This window comes from Varanus komodoensis, unplaced genomic scaffold (genome assembly GCF_004798865.1).
Source record: "Varanus komodoensis strain SLA01 unplaced genomic scaffold, ASM479886v1 scaffold49, whole genome shotgun sequence".
NCBI classification, from domain to species: Eukaryota; Metazoa; Chordata; class Lepidosauria; order Squamata; family Varanidae; genus Varanus; species Varanus komodoensis.
In genome coordinates, this window is record NW_025336072.1 from 1,230,050 (window position 1) to 1,248,976 (window position 18,927).

At 41.3% G+C, this 18,927-nt stretch overlaps 1 protein-coding gene across 1 annotated transcript in view; it reads left to right on the forward strand.

Annotated features, from left to right (window-relative positions):
* The window catches only part of GPR26 (G protein-coupled receptor 26), a 20,579-nt gene extending 3,580 nt beyond the window's left edge, over nt 1-16,999 (forward strand). The window contains exons 2-3 of the mRNA XM_044445718.1: nt 10,941-11,054; nt 16,771-16,999. Of these exons, the coding sequence (XP_044301653.1) occupies nt 10,941-11,054; nt 16,771-16,999 (343 nt within the window). The remainder of the gene's footprint in view (nt 1-10,940; nt 11,055-16,770) is intronic.
* The last annotated feature ends 1,928 nt before the right edge of the window (nt 17,000-18,927 follow it).

Consider the following 18,927-nt stretch of genomic DNA (forward strand, 5'->3'; position numbering starts at 1 on the left):
ATTATGATAAATCGTGACTTATTTTTATCTCTGAGTGATGCCATTGGCATAAAAAATGACCCCGAGTAGCAGTGTTGAACCCAACTGCCCCCTAACATCAGCAGACAGTCTTCTGACCTCTTCTCCTTCTTCCTTGCAGCAGACCGAAAGCAACATTTTCCCAGTATCCTCAGCTGAGATTGTGTGTCATGAATCTGTTTTTAACATTGTATGTCCATGTAATTGCATTAGTAGATGCATGGCAAGAAGATGAGAAATATGGAAAGTCTGTTTGTTACTTTTCTCAGCCTGCATTAGTTTGTCTTTTTCTATCTGTTTCTAGTATTCCTATGAATCATTTAGTCATTTGTGTCATGTAAAGCTTTCTCATTGTTATGTTTTATGAGACATGCAGACACTTAACCAGGAAGCAAAATATCCAGTAATTTTGATAGATTTCATTGTGCTGGGAAATAAAGCTGGATGATCTGTGATTGATCAATGTCACAATAACAAACTGAAAGAAAGGACCACATTCTGGGCAACTGCAATACTTTAGGATGCTTTGCTCATGCCTATTTCCCAATCAGATGCAATTATGTCTGGGTACTATGTATCTTCCCTGAAGAGCAGCATTCAGATGGCAGTGTGACATCTGGCAACCAGGGCTAGTTCCAAGTTTCATCAGTTTTATATTTCTTCTCTTGTGATATGGCAGCTTAATAGAGCCTCTATCACCACAAATATCCTTAATTATAAGCATTTTGTACTACCGCACTCCCTGTATGTGAGATAATAAGATAAGCTGTAAATCCTTCATGACAGTAATTTTTATAACAGAAACACTCTCTGAATCTTTGCAGTTGGAGTGAAGGATGCCGTGCCGAAGGACGGGTTCCCTCCCTCCCTCTCACTGACCCTGGAGGTGCTGCATGGCACACTGCAAAGTCCTTTGCAAGCCTTTCCTCAAAACATTTTGGGACTTTGTGGCAAGGTGGCAGAAAAGTTTTAAACCTGAAGATGGGGCCTTGTGCTCAAATGGCCCACAGTGTTGCATAGTGCTACAGCTAGAGCATGTGAAACAGTGCAGGCATCACCAGGTGTTTTTGGCAGATTGCTCTTCGGAAGCGTTCCCCCCACATTTTTCAGGTTTTGTTCAGGGGAAGATGGGAGAAGTCTAATACTGCTAAATCAGGGATGCACAACCAGTGGCCTTGAGACCACATGCAGCCCTGGTCTCTTCCAAGGCAGTCCCCTAAACCAGCAGGACCCCAGTCACTTTCCCGCGCAAAGGACACAAGTTTCAAGATCACTGTCTTCCTGGTGCTAGTGGCAACAGACAAATAGCAATTCCAGCATAAAGCAACAGGAGATGGGAGACCCCCTATCTTCATCTCTTCCCAGTGCATAGAGAGGAGGCCCAGCTCTTGCACATTACAGTCTGCTTGGACAGATGCATCCAATTCACAGGAACAGGCAGAAAGGCAAAATGACTTGGCAGTTTCAAGGTTGCCTAGTGAAGATTCTCCGGCAAAATGTGAAAACTGACCTGCCTTGGAAAAGGCGGGAGACACTTCAGAGCTGGTGGGGGAGAAAATTGTGGGGAAGTTCCTTGACCCAGTCAGGAGATGACAGGCGAAATGAACAGACCAATTTTGAGGTGTCCGGTGTTCCTGCCATTGAGCCTTCAAGCAGCAGGAGCCAGCCTCAGGGTGGTTCTTTGAGCATTTTGGAAAGCAGGGACTTAGATTCAGCCCTTTACATGGCAGATGCTTCTCCCACATTTTAAGGAGAAAGCTACTTTGATTTATACTGCTCTGTAACCTGTCAAGCTTTAATAAAAGAACTGAGTCTGCCGGAGAGGGAAAGAGGGAGGGAGAAAACAGCTCTCAACACCGTGATCCCCAGATCTCCATGGAACAGTCCATGCATGTGTTTGGAGGTGGGTATGTAGGAGTGAAATATACTAGCTGTGGTTCTTGGGGATGAAACCATCATGGTCTAAAGGCACTTTGGAAATTTTACTCTTTCCCACTGTGGCATCACAGTTCAGATCCTCATCATTAGCCTGTCAGAAGCTCCAATCAACATTGGCTTCCTCAGCCATATCATGAACTCCCATCATCTTTGGGGATCATCTTAAGGATGGACAGGAAAGCTGTTCTCTGAATTCATGGTGTCATAGCCCGAGATGTCTATATGTCAATGTCATCAGACTGCAATGGAAATGCAGTAGAGAACTGGCCATTGTTTGCCTATCCAACTCTCACAGGATGGAATTCATACACTAGTGTTATTTCTGCTTCCCAATGCTCTCTTCATCCCAGGTACTAAATGGCAAACTAGAGTGGGCAGGGTTGAGGCAGCTTTGTATTGTGTTGAGCTTCCCCCATCAGAGGCTCTGAAGTCTAAATCAAAGCTGATCAGCAAGACTGATCTTTCTAGTTATGAGTTGGCATAAGTTTAATTGAAATTATAGCATGATTTAAATCCTACCCATGGAGTTTCTGCTCCTCTCAGATGCATTTTAATTTCAACTATAAGAGATGTAATAACAAAGTTTACAAATATGATGAGAAAGCCAAAATGAAAATCACAAAAATTAATTTGCCCAAAGATTTGGACCAATGACTTTTTACTGTATAAATCAACCTTCCTTATCCAAATCACTTAGGATGTATTCAATATCACTTTCTGAAGTTTGTTGAAATGCAAAGCCTGATGCATGTGCAGACACATACACAACCACTTATATAGCAACAACGCTGTTAATAAATAAATCTTATTCTATTTAAATAAATCCAGTTCTATCACCCCCATGAGGGATGCCTCTAAGCCTCCAAACTCAGTGAGCGCCCAATGTGAGGTCTGGTGGTGGTAACCACCAGGTGCTGTGCCTTGCATCCAGATTTTTACCGAGTGGAAAGCTGGTGAGGCAAAGGGACGGGAAGTGGGTTGTGTACTGGAACTGGTGCAGCTATGTGGCCCCAGCCATCTCTCCTCCCTTCTCTCCCTTTTCTTCCCCGCTCTGAGGCCCTGTGGTGACCTTGGAGGAGAGGGGTAGCTGGAATGATTCCTTCTGTGCTAGCTGCCAGGGCTGAGCAGGGGTTTGGCCTTCAGAGTCTGAGCAACATGGTCAGACAATCTCAGTACTAGGCATCTGGAAATTCTATACTGTCCTAGTCACTATCGGGTGGCCATATGATTGCTCCCTAATTCAGATACAAAGGACATTGTTACTCTTTGCTTGAATAATAGTTCTGTTTTATTCAAATAACATACTAGCTGGAGATTGCATTGCTTAAGGCTGTGTTCTTTTATTTAAATACAGCAACAATTTAAGTCATACAATATAGATCCTTGCAAATAAGTCCCACTGAACTTAATGGAGCTTATTTCTAAGTAACCATGCACAGAATTTATTGAAAAGCCATCAGATTTTTAGCTGGACTATAGCCCGTCTGGAAGACTTAGTATAAATATCTTGCTATATTTTAAAATACTGAACTTTCATGCTCAGTTAAAATTTCAATTGCATTCTCCTGAAAGCAAGTAAAACAGCCTTTATTTATCATGCAACTCAACAAGGAATGTATGGCTCTACCAGTTGCAATATCTGCAACCCAGTAACAGTATGGATCAATAAATTTGGTTATGCAGATTTAAGCATACAGTGAAAATACATGCAAAACATAGGTTTACCCAGAAGTAAAATCCTATAGTATTTAATGGGTTTACTCTCAGATAGAATATGATTGCAGCCTTAAATAATAAAATCTTAACAAAGGGTACTGTATAGAATAGGAAAATAAGAACATTAACTATGATAAAGACAGCAAAAGGACCCAAGGAAGAAAGGGGATTAAAATAAAGCACTTTTAAATGTGACCATATTTGACTACTTTGATGGATATCAGCTGGCTGAATTAATTGTGGATGAACTGCATTCAGAAAGAGTGGCCTTTCTTAAGCATTTTTATCTCACCCTTAGTGATGTGTGTGTGTAAAAGATGTAACATTTTCAATTTCAATATGTTGAAGAAATTGAAATTGAATTAAGAAACTTTGCTAACGTGTATACATCACTGCTTCACAGGGGTGAGTGGGTAGACACAGAATGCATCCAGCAACCAACCAACCTATACTTAGGTCTTACCATGGGTATCTGAATCAGAAATGCTGGTAAAGTCCTCCCAAGCCAGGCTGAGAAAAGCCCTTTGGAAGCTGGTAAAAGCCCACCTCAAAAGAGAGGCCATACCTCTACTTTGGACTGAAGTCCAATATGGAGAACTTCCTACAGCCAGTCCCTGAAACCTCTCTTAAGAAATCCTACAATCCAGTTGGACCAATTCCTGTTCACCGAATTGTTCCTCATTTTCTCTGGGCCCCTGCCTCCCTGCTCCTGCATTTCTTCTGCTCAAGTCTGCAGTGAAACAGAAAAAAGACAGCCACATATCCCTTTCCAAATATCTTCTTTGGCTGTGTGAAGGAAGCAGAGGCCCGGAGGAAAGGAAAGCTCCCTGAAAGGTCCTCAGAGTCCTTGTGTTCCAGTGTGTGCCACCACTAACCAAGCGACCCCAGCTGCCACACTTTCTCTAACATATTTTGTTTCGACTACTTCAGCCAAAAAAGAAAAAATCAGGGTGCATCTTAGAAGTTCATTGTATCACTACTATTTCAACAAAAATATTACTCAAGAAGGTGATTCCATTTTATCCAGAAACTATATGAAGTTACCTACATTTGATTTACAGATCCTATATTTAAAGCATGGCATTCAGGGGGATTTTTAAAAGAGTTTCTATATTGGTATTTCTTCTGCAATACCGATGACAATACAATAGGCTGGTGACATAATGTCCAGGGGAACCAATATACTCCCAGACACTCTTTACCTGCCAAGGTCCCCCCCCCCCCCCAGCCATTATCACATTTTCTTACCAGCAGTCAAAATTATCATGAAACAGGTTTCTGTTAGTGTGAAAATTGTGGGTTTAAGGGAGTTGTTCCGTTTCATGACTATACCTTACCTCTACACCAAACTTTATCCTTTGGGCAGGTTTCTTGGCTTGCATCCTAAGGCAAACAGTTTGTAGTGGTGCACAGGTATTTCTGAAGCTGGGTGTCTCCATACTAACAAATGTTGCTTATGCCAGTATTACACTGTCTTACAGTCGAATGGATTCAAAATACATTTAAGTGGATCTAACAGGCAATCAGCAATATTGGCACTGCAATGCATGGCATCCTTCCTCCATTTGTTCAACTTTGGACACCTATTTCATGACCTCGGTGCACAATGAGCTTGCATGATTTATCCTGGCCACATAAGATGACAAACTTGCACACATTGATCCAATTACAATCGCTCACAACTACTGTCTCATGCACTGTTTGCCGAATGAGCACCAACACCCACAATTGACCTCGTCATCATCTGTCAACATAAAGCTGTAGCTGAAGGCCCCTTGGCCAGCTTCCTTGGATTACTGCACTGCACTCCCCGTGCTTCTGCCTTGGCAAACTGTTCAGAAATTGGACTTGGACCTGAATGCTGCAGCCAGACTGTTGACTGGAGCTGGTTGCAGGGAACAGGGGAGGCCCTTGTTGCAACCGCGTCACAGCCAACCGGTCTGTTTCCAGGTCCAATTCCAAGTGCTGCTTCTGGCTTGTAAAGCCTAGATAGTTTGGGACCAGGCTTGCCTGATAGAGCACCTTCTCCCCCCTGAGCATGCCCAGGGCTCAGGATCCTTTTTTGCTGCCTTCAGACAGGCTTCTTCTAGATTGCTGCTTCTAGGCTGCAGAACGTACTGACGAGGCAATAGGTTCCTTTCTTCTCTGCTGCCCTTCCATGGGCAGGGAAATACAATTTGATTAAAGCATGTCTTTGTTGTATAAGATGGTTCTTTGGTCTAGACAGTCTTTGTTCGGTTACTGTTATTTTCAATGCATTTGCTTTATCATTGTTTAAAGCAAGCTATTTTAATGAAAATAGTTCCTATGGTTGTTAGCCAGGGTACAGATCAAATCAATAAATAAACTCTGCAATTGAGGACAAACTGTCTATTTATTCTATTCAGTTTAGTTGCTGAGTGGAACCTGGAGCTGACATTCATAATTTGTAATATATAAAAAAGTGATGTTCATCACATTCCAAAAAAGCTTTGTTAATTAGACAGATCATGAGCTGTTAAATTATCTGTTGCACAGAGATTGACTTGAGAACAGTATGCGTAACTTATCTCTGCTTCTTCACACAATGCATGCATCATATGGTATTATCAATCATGTCAACAATCTTGCCTTGCTCAGAGGAGTAAGATTTTGGCCCTACACACTTCAAGGATATCGATTAAATCTGCCTGCAAGCTTTTGCAGAATTGACTGAGTTCTGGATCTCGGGGGAGCAGCTCACAAGTAGCAAACTCCATTATAACATCTAACCAAGTGGCATGACTGACTTAGGATGTGTGACACTGTGATTTTAAAGGGGAGTTGTATTTGACCGTATTTAAATGTCAAAGGCAAACTGAACTAAAAGGCTCAGTCCTCTGTAGCTACTTTTCTAGTCCATGTGTACAGAAATAGCACTGATTTAAGCACAGTGTTTTATCAGGACATCAGGACTATTTTGAGACCCTAATGGTTTTTCACATGTCTGAAAGCAGCCCAGAATTGGCTCAGCACTTGACCACCTCAAGCCAACTGCATGCTGTGCATATGTAGTATTTCCACAGCAATTCATTGAAGCTGGATGTGTCATGCAATTTTCAAGAGTCCCCCTTCCCCGCTTCAAGTTTGCCCCATGTGACTCTGCAAAGAGCCGGACTTCTGTAAGAAAAGAATCCAGGCATTGTGTTAATTTATGTAGCAACTGGCGTGAGAGACCCTGAATGGAAGTTTCTTCTGTAACCAACTGAAAAATGAAACTATTCACTTGGATATCTCAGTGTATGTGAACTGAATGCATTATGCACACATTCAGAATGCATTGGTACCCAGCCAGGCTCAATTCTCACCTTACCTCAGGCTGGTACAACTTACAGCCCACCAACCTGATCACAATCCCAAACCTACATGTATTAGCTGAAGGGGAGGCTGTCCAATGAAAATAGGATGTGAGAAATAATAATCTTGCTACATCCTGCCTTATAGTACAAGATCAAGCAAAAAAACTCACAAAAATGTAAGGAAAATAGATTTCAGGTATGGAAAATCTGGTTTAAAAATGGCATACTTTTCTTGGCTGAGGTATAATTTTGTGAATTATACCTGAAGTGAGAGGCATTAAAACCTTGATATTTATTTCCAAGATAAAATTTAGCATTGTTTACCCTCCCCTCCCCAGGTATAAATGTGAGTTAGAATCCGCTTGTGGAAGGTTTGGAACAGTCACCCACTGAGGCCACTTTGGAATTTTCTAGAACCTATTCAGATCTCTCCTAGAGCTTGGGATAATGTGAGGGGCAAGAGACACTCCCCACAGCAGGGGTGGGCAGAGGGTAGATCTCCAGATATTTAGGACATTAGCTCCCAGAAGCCCCACCAGCATTGCCAATGTTCTTGATCTTTTTTTTTTTTTTTTTTGGGAGGGGGGCATCTGCAACATCTGTAGATTGACTTTCTACCCACTCCTGCTGCACACCCAACTGGCAAAAATAAATTCCTTATGGAGCCTTATCTCTCTGCTTTTCATCACGTGCTCCCATTGCACAGTGAGTTTCACAGATCGCATCAGTGAGCAGGAGGCATCCAATTTTATAGAGCTGAACAACTGCCCCCTTCTCTTTAACCATGCGGACTAGCATTGGTCTTTGCTGCCACTTGTTTTTCCTTCACAGTGGGGTTCCTTCTTTAGCTTGCTTTTTATGATTGGCCATCTGGAAATAGATGACACACCTTCCTGGCCATCTGTGTTAGAGCTGGATATTCAATAGAAAGCAACAATCACCTTCCTCTTTCCAGCACCAGCACTGGAATTCTCCCTGCTTCAAGAGGATTATGTGGGATTTGTGCCTGCTGGTGTGAATGAAGTATAGAATTGGTGGGGCAGTCACTGCTGCTGCTTCCTCTTCTCCTCCTCCTGACTATGCCTTCTAGCCTTTGTAGACTGTGGTGACCAGTTCCATCCAAACATTTTTTTATAGTGTGCCATTTCATTTAGTATGAAACCCAGTCAATACAGCCCAGCAGATGGCTTAATAATTGAACTAAATAGAAGTCTCAACTAATAACTAGCAGAAAGAGTTTCAAGTATGCATCTGCTTTGGATGAAGCCCAAATGCCAAAACAAAACAATCAGCTTTAGAAATATTCAGACTTATTCTGAAGTGAAGCAGGTATTTTCTGAAGTGGCTCAAAGTGAAGTGAGTTATTCCCAAAGTGTTGCATCTGCTTGTGGGAGGAGCATATATGTTTTCATTGTGAAAACCTAGCCAAAATCACTATATTTATGAATCCTACCCAAGTTTCCAGAAAAAGAAACTGCCGAGCAAATGGAAGGGTAGAAGAGAGAGAGCAGGGGCAGGGGGAGAGAAGGTGGTACAGGACACCTATAGTTTCCAATCAGGTAATGCCATTATTAGGCCTCTTCAGACGAAGTACTTTTGGAGGAGATGCTGGTCCATATCTAAGAATTGTGGCAGAATTTATTTTCTGTTGTTTTTACTAGTTTTCTCTGGTAGAAGGGATGCAGAAAGTGTTCGTTGTGGAGTGTTGATTGTTGCTCAACTTTAACCTTGCAACTTGTGGCTGCTCTTGCAGTTTTATATGCCAGCTCTGAACTTGTAGCACATTTATGCTCCAGAACTGTGGTCCCACACTAATCATGGGCCCATGCCTGGCTCAGGTGGATCAAGTTTGCTGCCTCTCTGTTGCAATGCAATACCTTAACTCTGTACATGGAACACATGCTCTGCCCCAGTACGGAGCTGCTTCCCTGAGCCAGGGACTGTGCTAGGGTGGACACTTATGAATCACCCTGAGAAAAGAGAAAAGGCGCCTCCTAAAGAGAGGACAAAAGAGTACTCTGATCTGCATGGAATTTGCATTTATTAATTTATATGTATTGATGTAAATTTTGAAATAACAACTATAAATTAGATAAAAATGCCACTGCATTCCATTGTAATGAGAAAGACTGCAACCAGTTGAATGGCGGACTTGCTCAACCTACTCTCCAGGTGCTGTTAATGGGCAACTCCAAGGCCAAACTCTTCCTTCTGATGGTTCTAGTGCAAATTTAGACCAGAAAGCCCTTCCACGAGAGGATGTTTTCAGAGTAGACAGTCCTCTGCAAGCCTTCGACTAGAGCAGTGCACTCATATAGAAATGTATTGCTCTTTTTCTGCCTACTAAAGCTGTGAGGATATAGCTGATGTGGAGGTTCTTGCTTGGAAACTGCTGGATGTGCCAATGTTCTTCTTCCGCACTCCCTCATCCATCCCCATCCAAACAGCATTGCTCTCTCTGTGACTTATTCTATCCACTCTCTCAATTAATACTGCCAACAACCAGCATTCTGCTTTGTTTACTTTGTTTCCTCTTCTCAGCTTAAAATGTGTCCGTAGTACATTGCTCAGAGAATGTGTGTTTGTTCAAATGTAGAGCTACTGGTAGCAGGCAACTTTACCCATAGTCTATCACTGACTTGGAATCAATGTGCTTAACCGTGCACTGGAATTGGGGCATTGCACTCTCCCCCCCTCTCTCTCTCTCTCTCTGTGTCTAGTGTGCAGTTCTGTAAACTGACTCCACAACCATAGCAGAGGGATTTTACCTGTCAGGTTGTATTGCTCCAGGTAGACAAACCCCCATATTGAAATTGCAGCTGGACTCATCAGAGCAGGGTGGAAGTGAGGAAAGAGAAGTATTTTTACTTTCTTCCACTAGCAGCTGTGGAGATTTTTTTGGTAGAAATTCTCTCCCATTGTTGTCAATGGGAGAAAATCCATTTGTACCAGCTCTAGGGCTAGCAGCTGTAGGTCTGCTGCCAGTTTGGGAATGTGTCTGAAAGCAAGAATGTGCCTGACACATCCTTCAACACCTCCTTTACCTTTCTCTAATGTTGGAATTTGAATGTAGAAGAAGAGCTAACTACATAAATTTTCCACAGGGGCTAAGGGTTTAGAGGTCCAATCTTTCCTCTGAGGGCAACCCGCCCCCCTCACTGTCACTAGCGAAGAAAGAATAAGGGAAGAGATGAATGAGGGATGAGATGAGGTTCTTGGCTTCATCAGGTTGTTCTGAATTCCACTTCAATGGGATTCTGTCACTCCCATTCTTACTTGTGTTCCTCTTGTCATCCAACCATGAAAAGTCCACTCTCTCATATGAACATGTATATGAAGGGGTGGGGTTTTTGCTTTCTCTTTTTGGAATAATGCATATTATAAATCACAGCTGTTTCAAAATAATACACTTGCTAAACCCAGTCTCATATTCAAGAACTTGCAAACCTTTTACCTTAAAATGAGCTTCCTTCACATTTACATGTGGGCCTGTGAGCAGGCCAAGTTTAAATGACTGTAAATCATTCTTTCTCTCTGCCTCCATAGAAGGAGATCTAGCATGTCCCCTGACCCCTGGGATGCCCTTGCAAGCACTACAGGATTTAGTCCTAATAGATGTATTGAATGTCTCATCAAAAGATGCTCTGTCCACTCAGAATCTGGCAGATTTGTACATGCCTTTTCCATCATTGCCCCTTGTACCCCAGTTCAATATCAACAGGGAAAATAAATTGACTGCTATGACTATTATTTGACCCAATTTATTTCAGCAGAAATGCTTTCTTCACATAATTTTTCCTTCAAGAGGCATGCACATTAAGACCTAGCAGCAAGACTCTACATGAATGAAATACCTCTTAGGAAAACATATAATGGGCTTGATAAGTAAACGTGATTAAATGTTCTTTGAAATTATAATTCACTTTCTTGTTTATGTCAAATGCTGCACAGTGTAAGAGAGCGATGTTTAGAAGAACAGAAGAGGAGGAGACAACGAGCAACCAAGAAGATCAGTACATTTATTGGCACTTTTATACTTTGTTTTGCACCATATGTAATCACAAGGTAAGTTTGAAGGTAGCCACTTCCATTCCTTCTAAATAAACTGATGGTACAGAACCAGTATTGCTCACATCCACACGTTATTAAATGTCCAGATGGGAAAAAAAGGCTTCAGTGTACTGTCAGATGTTGCTCAGATTTTATGGTCCTCCTCTTAGCAAATATTAATTAATGCATCATTTCAGATTCCACACCCCAATGGGACTGAGGAGAGTACATTAGATTCAGGTGCAAGATCAGTAAGCATTAGACATGCTGCACATGCTCTGGGACAAATAAATGCATGCAAATGCCCAAAGTTTGTAACTGGTGTCTAGGCTAAGAAGGTGCCGAAGTTTGCACCACGGATGCCATGCAGCACATTAGTAGCACTTATATATCTGGTTATTGTGGGTATTGAACTAGATTACCGAAGGGCATACCACTTTTTGGAAATTTGAAGAATAAGTGGGGATGCCCATCACACTCTGAACTCAGAGGAATCCAGGCATCTTGTGGAGAGTGAGAGATGCACAGAGCTGAAGGCTGCTTCCCAGACAAAGAGCTAGGCAGGTGATTTGGGCTGTCTAACCTTGGTGCTTAAGAAGTGGAGCGGATGTGGTTGAGGTGGTGCCAGGTTATTTCATCCCTTGGTGGCATCAGTCTCCCGCTCTTCCTGCCTCCTGGAATAGCCATTCAACCCATTAAGCAGCTGCACTGCAGGGAGGGGTGGGGGGCACCATGAGTGCTGAGGTGCAGCTCTGGCATCAGAGCTGTTTTACATTGTCAGAGCTGGGATTCTGGAAAGTTCTGTAGCCACCCAGGTGTGGCCTAGGATCCATAGGATTGCACTGCCCATCCTGAATATCTCCGTCCATGAATCTAGCCTCTTCCCTCAAATATGCCAGTGCTTCTTTGCTCTCCTTTCTCCACCACACACATGTAAAAAGCCCAATAAGAGGAAATGGGGAACTGCCTCCATCTGCCTGGTGAACATTTGTACCAGTCTTGCAAGAGAAGTACTTAGTCATATGTATCACATTTTTCCATCTTAGAACTACAAGATTAATCATGTGGTTTATAACTCCACACTGATTAATAAGGGCATTCTTATTGCAAATGCACCAGAATGTTCATTTGGAATAATAATGGTTTAAAAAAAAGATCATAGAGGAATAGATATTATGAAGTTGTTTACTGAACAATAATGAATAGTTTGCATTTGGTATCAGAGAGGTTCACAAAAATGCATGTTCTGTTGCTATGAACAGTTGCTGGGAAGAAGCAAAAAGAGAGAGAAAAACTGTATTGAAAAACATCACTCAAAATTGTTCCAGTGAAAATGAATTATTGAAATTTTGATTGCTGTGCTTCAGAGGCAGCATAAGAGGGTACAATCTAAAAGCTTATGTTAGCTTCTCTGAACATTTGGAATGTGTAGATTTATTTTTAACAAAGTGGATCATGGAAAAAATGAGGCTGTCTTGGCACACATGAAACTTTGAATGGCATTAATAGCAACATTAGTGCCCTGATCCTGATAATAGATGGCATAAGCCAAGACTTCAGGGTGCTTTTCACTCATCTCTGACTTCCCATACATATTTTTGGTCTGTAGTTCTAAATGCTTGTAAAAGACATGAAATGGGCCTCCTCTAGGCTAAAATAATTCAGCCATACAGTGGAAGCTGCGCAAGAAAAATGATCCTGGTTCAGTCCTTGGCATCTCCAGACTGCAGCTGGTGGGGAAACTCCAGTCAGAAACCCTGGAGAACCACCCCAAACCATGCAGGCAGTACTTGGCTGGGAGGACCAGTCATCTGCCTCGTTTCAAAACAGCTTGAAATGCTCCCCTTCAAGGCCCAGATTCCAGGGTGACAGCTATGCAAATGGCTATCTGTTCACCATTGTAACTGATGCCCAAGAGGCACTGTTTGGCAAATCTATTTGTCCTTCAGTTATGAAAATGTTTTGGACAATGTGGCCAATTATTTTGTAGCAGTAGTAACCTATATCAATGTTTGATATATACTTTGATAAAGGGTAGCCACATTTAAAATGAATTCACACAGTTGGCTGTACCTTGGAATTGTGTTGTTTTTACTTTGTGGAGCATCTCGGTATTTACTGCCTGGCTTATTTACTCATTGCTTACTACCTGGTCATTTTAATTTTATTATTTCTTAGTGATTTATTTTATGTTATGTTAATAGCCAATGGCTGAAACAAATAACTTGAAAGGATTTTGAAATGCTTTTCAGTGACAAGAATTAAGATTGATGGCAGTAGATTCCAAGTACTTGTAGCTAGCAGGATTTAAAGCCAGCATGTGAGAACATTTACTGGGAGTCTGCCTCATCTGACATATCAATGATATAGATCCATTGTGGGGACAGGAAGATCAGAAGTGTTGAAGTGGCAGAGCAAAGATAAACCCAAGTTGTTTAGCAACATATAAATATTCTGGCTTTGAAAGCTGTAAGGTATCTGCCACATTTCTTCTCTTCTTCCTGACATGTATTCCAGATGCATTACAAGAGGTAACATCCAACTGTCTTCAACCTACAGTTGAAGCGATGCAATCTCTGGATGGCTGCAGCACATTATGGTTACAAAAACATGGTTTTTCCTCTAAGAATATCAGGTTTAAGTAACCTGGAATTAAGCTACATGAATCATTTGGTATGTGGTACACCAAGACCTAAAATGTGATACATTTATATTCAGTGACTCAACATTGACCGGTTAAATGAGGTTTTCTTTACAATAGAGGGAAGCAAATAGAGCAAAGCGAACTATGCATGAAATATGAAATATGAGAGCCAGTGTGGTGTATTGGTTAAGAGCATGGGACTGGGACTCAGGCAACCTGGGTTCTAGTCCCCGCTCGGCCATGGAGACAACTGGGTGACTTTGGGCCAGTCACAGACTCTCAGCCCAACCTACCTCACAGGGTTGTTGTTGTGGGGAGAAGATGGAGGAGGAGAATGATGTAAGCTGCCTTGAGCCCTTTGTAGGAAAAAGGCAGGATATAAATCGCAAAATACATAAAATAAATTATTAAATATAACTTTGGGATGTAGATGTTCTGTTCTCATTGCCAACTAGCATTGTCCTTCGATTGAAAAATTCTCAAAGCAACCAGGAGGATAGCTACATATTTGGTGCATAGAACAGTCTTCTGGGACACTGGGAAAATCGATACTGGGATGTGTTTTTTCGTCCAAAATGATTGCCAAAATTACTGCATCTCAATTCAAATTGAAATATGTGCATCATTCTGTAATTGGAACAATAATGAAAGGCTTAAAACTACGAAAATGCACCCAATATTTCCTTAGAATGACTTTTTGCATCCACTTTTAAATTGGCAAATTACTATTTTATTAACAATATACTAGAGACACAATAATAGATTTCTGTGATCATTTTACAGAAGTCAAATAAATTTATTCAACAGAAGTTTTGATGAAATTTAAACTGGCAAATGAAAAACTAGAGATTTTCTATGGGTGCAAAACTACATATCCTAATTAAACATCCTAAATAGCCCTAACCAAGCAAATTTGGGTATAAATGTATAAATTATATTCAGTGTTATACGTATACACAGAATTTAAAAATAAAATATGTTTTAATATATATTATGCATTTTTCCTACATTGCCAATGATATATTGGCTTCTTTTCTAAATTTCCTGTTCATCTTCTGTCTGACATAACATTAAAAGATTCCCAGAAAAGAACATGCAAGGCCTGCATAATTTTAAATGGCTCTTAATGCAGATCTTACATTTAAGAGTTGCACTCATTGCATGTGACAGAAAATCCCATCTTGAATCTGACAGCTTGACAGAAAATAATTATAAGAAAGTGGAACTAATTGTTCCCTTCAAATCAATAACATACCTCTGCATTCAAATGCTTCCCTTGGGTAGTAGGGCCCATAAATAATCTTGGCTCATATGTCCATTTGGATATACTTCTGCCATAAGAAAGCAACGTGTCAAAGGGCTGTCACTGTCACTCATACAGGGCATGATCCTTCTCTACAGAGGATCAATGTTAGTTCACGCCTTCAGGGAGCAGAAGGCTTATGCATGGAAGGATTGCACCAACAGCGTTTACTTAATTGGATGGTTTGGAATTTTCCTTTAGAGATGAGTGTGTGATGAGTGTGTGTCTACACACATCAATACGCCCACAAGTCCTCCAGACATTCCGATTTAATGCAAGGGCGGGAGTTAGGGAGCTGGTCTCTGGCCCTGCTCTCCCACCCCCAGCCTCGCCATGCTGATGGGAAAGTCTGCAGTGAACATGGCTCTGTGCTCACCTTCATGCAGTCAGCAACTCTTGGCAGGGAAGAGTTCACAGGGCAGTGAGAAGTAAAAGTGGAGAGGCTGATGGCAGAGCAGGCCTGACTATCACCTTTCCATAGAAGCTTTAGGCAGCACTCGCTGGGACTTTTTCAGAGAGCAGTCATAGGGGGAATCCTAAATACCTGCTTTTTTCCAAGTCATGTGGTCACACCTAAACAAGCTTCACAGATCTAATGAAGTTATAAATTTCAGCTTTTCTCAAACATGCTTGCTTTTTGGAGACAAGCAATAAGATTCCTTTTGAGCAAACTTGTTTTATTCTATTTTTTTTTATTAAATACTGTTACCTCCTGCTGTGTTTGCTTTGATGGAAATAACTTTGATTCATTTATTTGCAGAAGAGTAACATATGTTAAATAAAATTCACTTAATAATAGTCTCTCTTCATGAGAGTCATTCTCATCATGCAATTAATAGAATTCTCTGATAGTTATGGCCAGAAATACAAAAGGTTCCCTTTAAAAAAGTATCCTGAATATACAGCACCATTTGTTTTTACATATTGACTTTTAGAGTGTTGGTCATATTAGTACCTAAGGACAGACATAGTCAAGCACCTGACAACAGCCCACACACTGGCTGAGGTCCTCTGACAAAGCCCTGCTGGAGTGGTTTCTCCTCCTGGCAACCATCTGGTTCGCCTTCCTCTTGCTTGGGTACCAAAAATGGTGACAGTGAGGAGGAGGACCAGTATTATCTTTTAAAAAAAATTTTTAAAATAAGTTTTATTTGAAATTATAATCCTAAAAAACAAAAAGAAAACTACAAACAACATGCATCATCAAAAACATCGAGCCCGCTGGGTCAACCCCCACACCCTTATCTTTCCATTTATGATAACTTAAAAACATATTTAAATCTATGTGAAGTCCTGTTTTTCTAGCCAATAATAAAAAGAGTTCCAAGTTTCATAGAAGTCAGTCTCTTCCTTCTCCTTCAATGATAAAGTCTATCTATCCATTTCTGCACAGTCCAGGATCTTTTTTAGAGGAGGACCAGTATTATCCATTGCCTATTTGGTCCCTAGCTTTCTGCTTGTTGATCAAACAACTGGGGCAACAATGAGAAAGATAGCATGAGAAGTAACAGGTGGTGACAATGGCAGCAAGAAGACAGACTCATTGAAAGAGGGGGCCCACTGAGCATGTCTTGCCCAAGGGCCTTCCAAAACCTCGAGCCAGCTCCGATTTTTTATTTTTATTTTTTTTAAATATATATATATATAGCAGTGAAGCTTTGCTTTTGTCCCTCGGTGTATATCTCAAAGGCTGTCTGCTGGTGGAAACACAATGCTTCATCTAGGTTCTGAGAATCCCCGATATGCTTACCTGACAGTAATGTTATCTCCTCTTTTCTTCGCAGACTGGTAGAATTATCTATAGTCTCCATCAATGTACACTGGGGAGTCATTTCCAAGTGTTTGGCCTATAGCAAAGCTGTTTCTGATCCCTTTGTGTACTCTTTGTTGCGACACCAGTACAAGAAGACCTGGAAGGACATAATAAACAAGATGCTGAAAAGAAGTTCAATAAATTCATCAGCCCTTACAAGTGAATCACAAAGTCGAAATATTTTGCAAGCAAATGAATGAAGAAGCCAGGTTGAACTATTTATTAAATGTAGCTTAACACTGGTGCCCAGAAGTTGAGGAACAGCAGCTGGTGCCTTCAGGATCATCAGCTGACATTATTTTTGAAAGCCTTTGGAAAGCCTTTTAAGTCTTCAGCAAATTAGGTAATGAATTTCATAGCAAACTTGGCTGCCTTTGAATAATGATATACAATCTTGTCTACAAAAATCTCTTCCAAATTCATGAAATTGGTGTATCTGTATCCATAATGGCAAAACCTTTTCCTTATCCAAAGTTGGTTGGATATGGACAGTGTGAAAGGATTGTCTTTAGCTGTCACAAGCTCTGCAAAAACAAGACCCACTGGAAAAATCTTTGGACGTTTGTGCCAATTTTGATGGGTGAGAGCAAACTGATGCCTGAGAACACGTGCCCTTGGAAACTATGTACTAAATTATAGATAGCTGCTCTTGTTCCCGAGATTGCCCCTATCTGGCCACACCTGCTTTCAAATACACCTGTTAGATCAGAATCATAGTGTTCTAGCCCACAGTCCAGGTGTGTATTGCTTTCTCTATGTGCAAATATTCCGGGAAAAGCTGCTATTGCGCTCTGGTTCTGTTCATGTTTGTCCAGTGATGTTCTTGCCCCACACATCAAAAGGCACACATACAGATGACTCTAATTTCAAGTATCAAATGCACTGCTTCAGTGAATCCCAGACTTTGGTGACCCACCACCCAGATGATATAGTATACACAGTCTGCATGTGTGTGCGTGGGGAAATGTTCTAGTCTTTCTACAAGGCATTTCAATTGTGTGACAGTACCATAACGCAAGAGCAGAAAGCTGCGTCTCATTTTGCCCAGCTTGTGTCCATGTTGCAATGGTTTTCTGACTGTGAAAATACCCCAAGTGTTGTTGCATTAAGTGTCGGTGTCTAATGTCTGCAGTGGCTCTGGCTTGTGTAGGCTGCTGGCAGTCTAGAATGTAATGCTCATTACGATGCAATAGCTAACCTTTCCCCTCCCCTCTCTGACCATGAAGCCCTGACTGGTCGCTTCAGGTGATATGTACAGAGCTGTTGTACAGGACTCCTTAATCAGAGCTCAGAGCTAGACCAAGTGTTTCTGCAGATGCCACAAGGAGAGTACTAGCTAAATCTATTCCTTGAAAAAATCTTTGAGATGTTAAAGTGGTAGATTGAAAAAATGCATTTAAGAGTGACAAGTACAATCAAATGTATTTTCACAGTTGGGAATTTCTTTGCTAAAAGTTGGTTTCTAAAATGAATTTGCTGTTGTTGCTGTTGCTGTTTTGAGAAATACAAAATGAAGGGATACAACACAGTTACCTGCTGATCTTCTCTGCTGTCTCTCATGTGCTCTGCTTTGGGTTTGGGATTCCCGGCACTGCTGATCCCCCTTCTGTACACAGATGCCATGTGCCTGTTGGTGTGCATAAAGGAGGACCAGACTGCAAATATTTACGAAGAATGTTTCACAAATTCAAGAAATAAAAATGCCACACCTAAAAAAGCTTCTGCATACCTTCTATGCCTTCTGTCACCATCCTGTACAGTTTAATGAACTAGTGAAAGATGCCCAGATTTTGAAACAGGGAATTCCTTTCCCTTTTTCTCATTCAGAGGATTTGCTTTACTGTCTACTAATTTCATTGATTTCTCACGTGTTAGTGCATAAGAGACTCTTCAGTTAAAGGTCCATGCATTCTTTGCCTTTTCAAATATGCCTTCAGTTGGGAGAGAATTATTTTGTGTTAGCCTGGGAGTTGTGAGCAAACGTACTCTAAAAACCTTCTACCCTGTTAAGGGTGCGGCAGGGTCCTCCAGGTAGAAGAGAAAATCTCCAACAGCTTCATGGTGGGATGGCCTCCCATCAGCAGACGCCGAAGCAGCATGCTTGCTTTTCTTTCTACCTTTTTTCCTG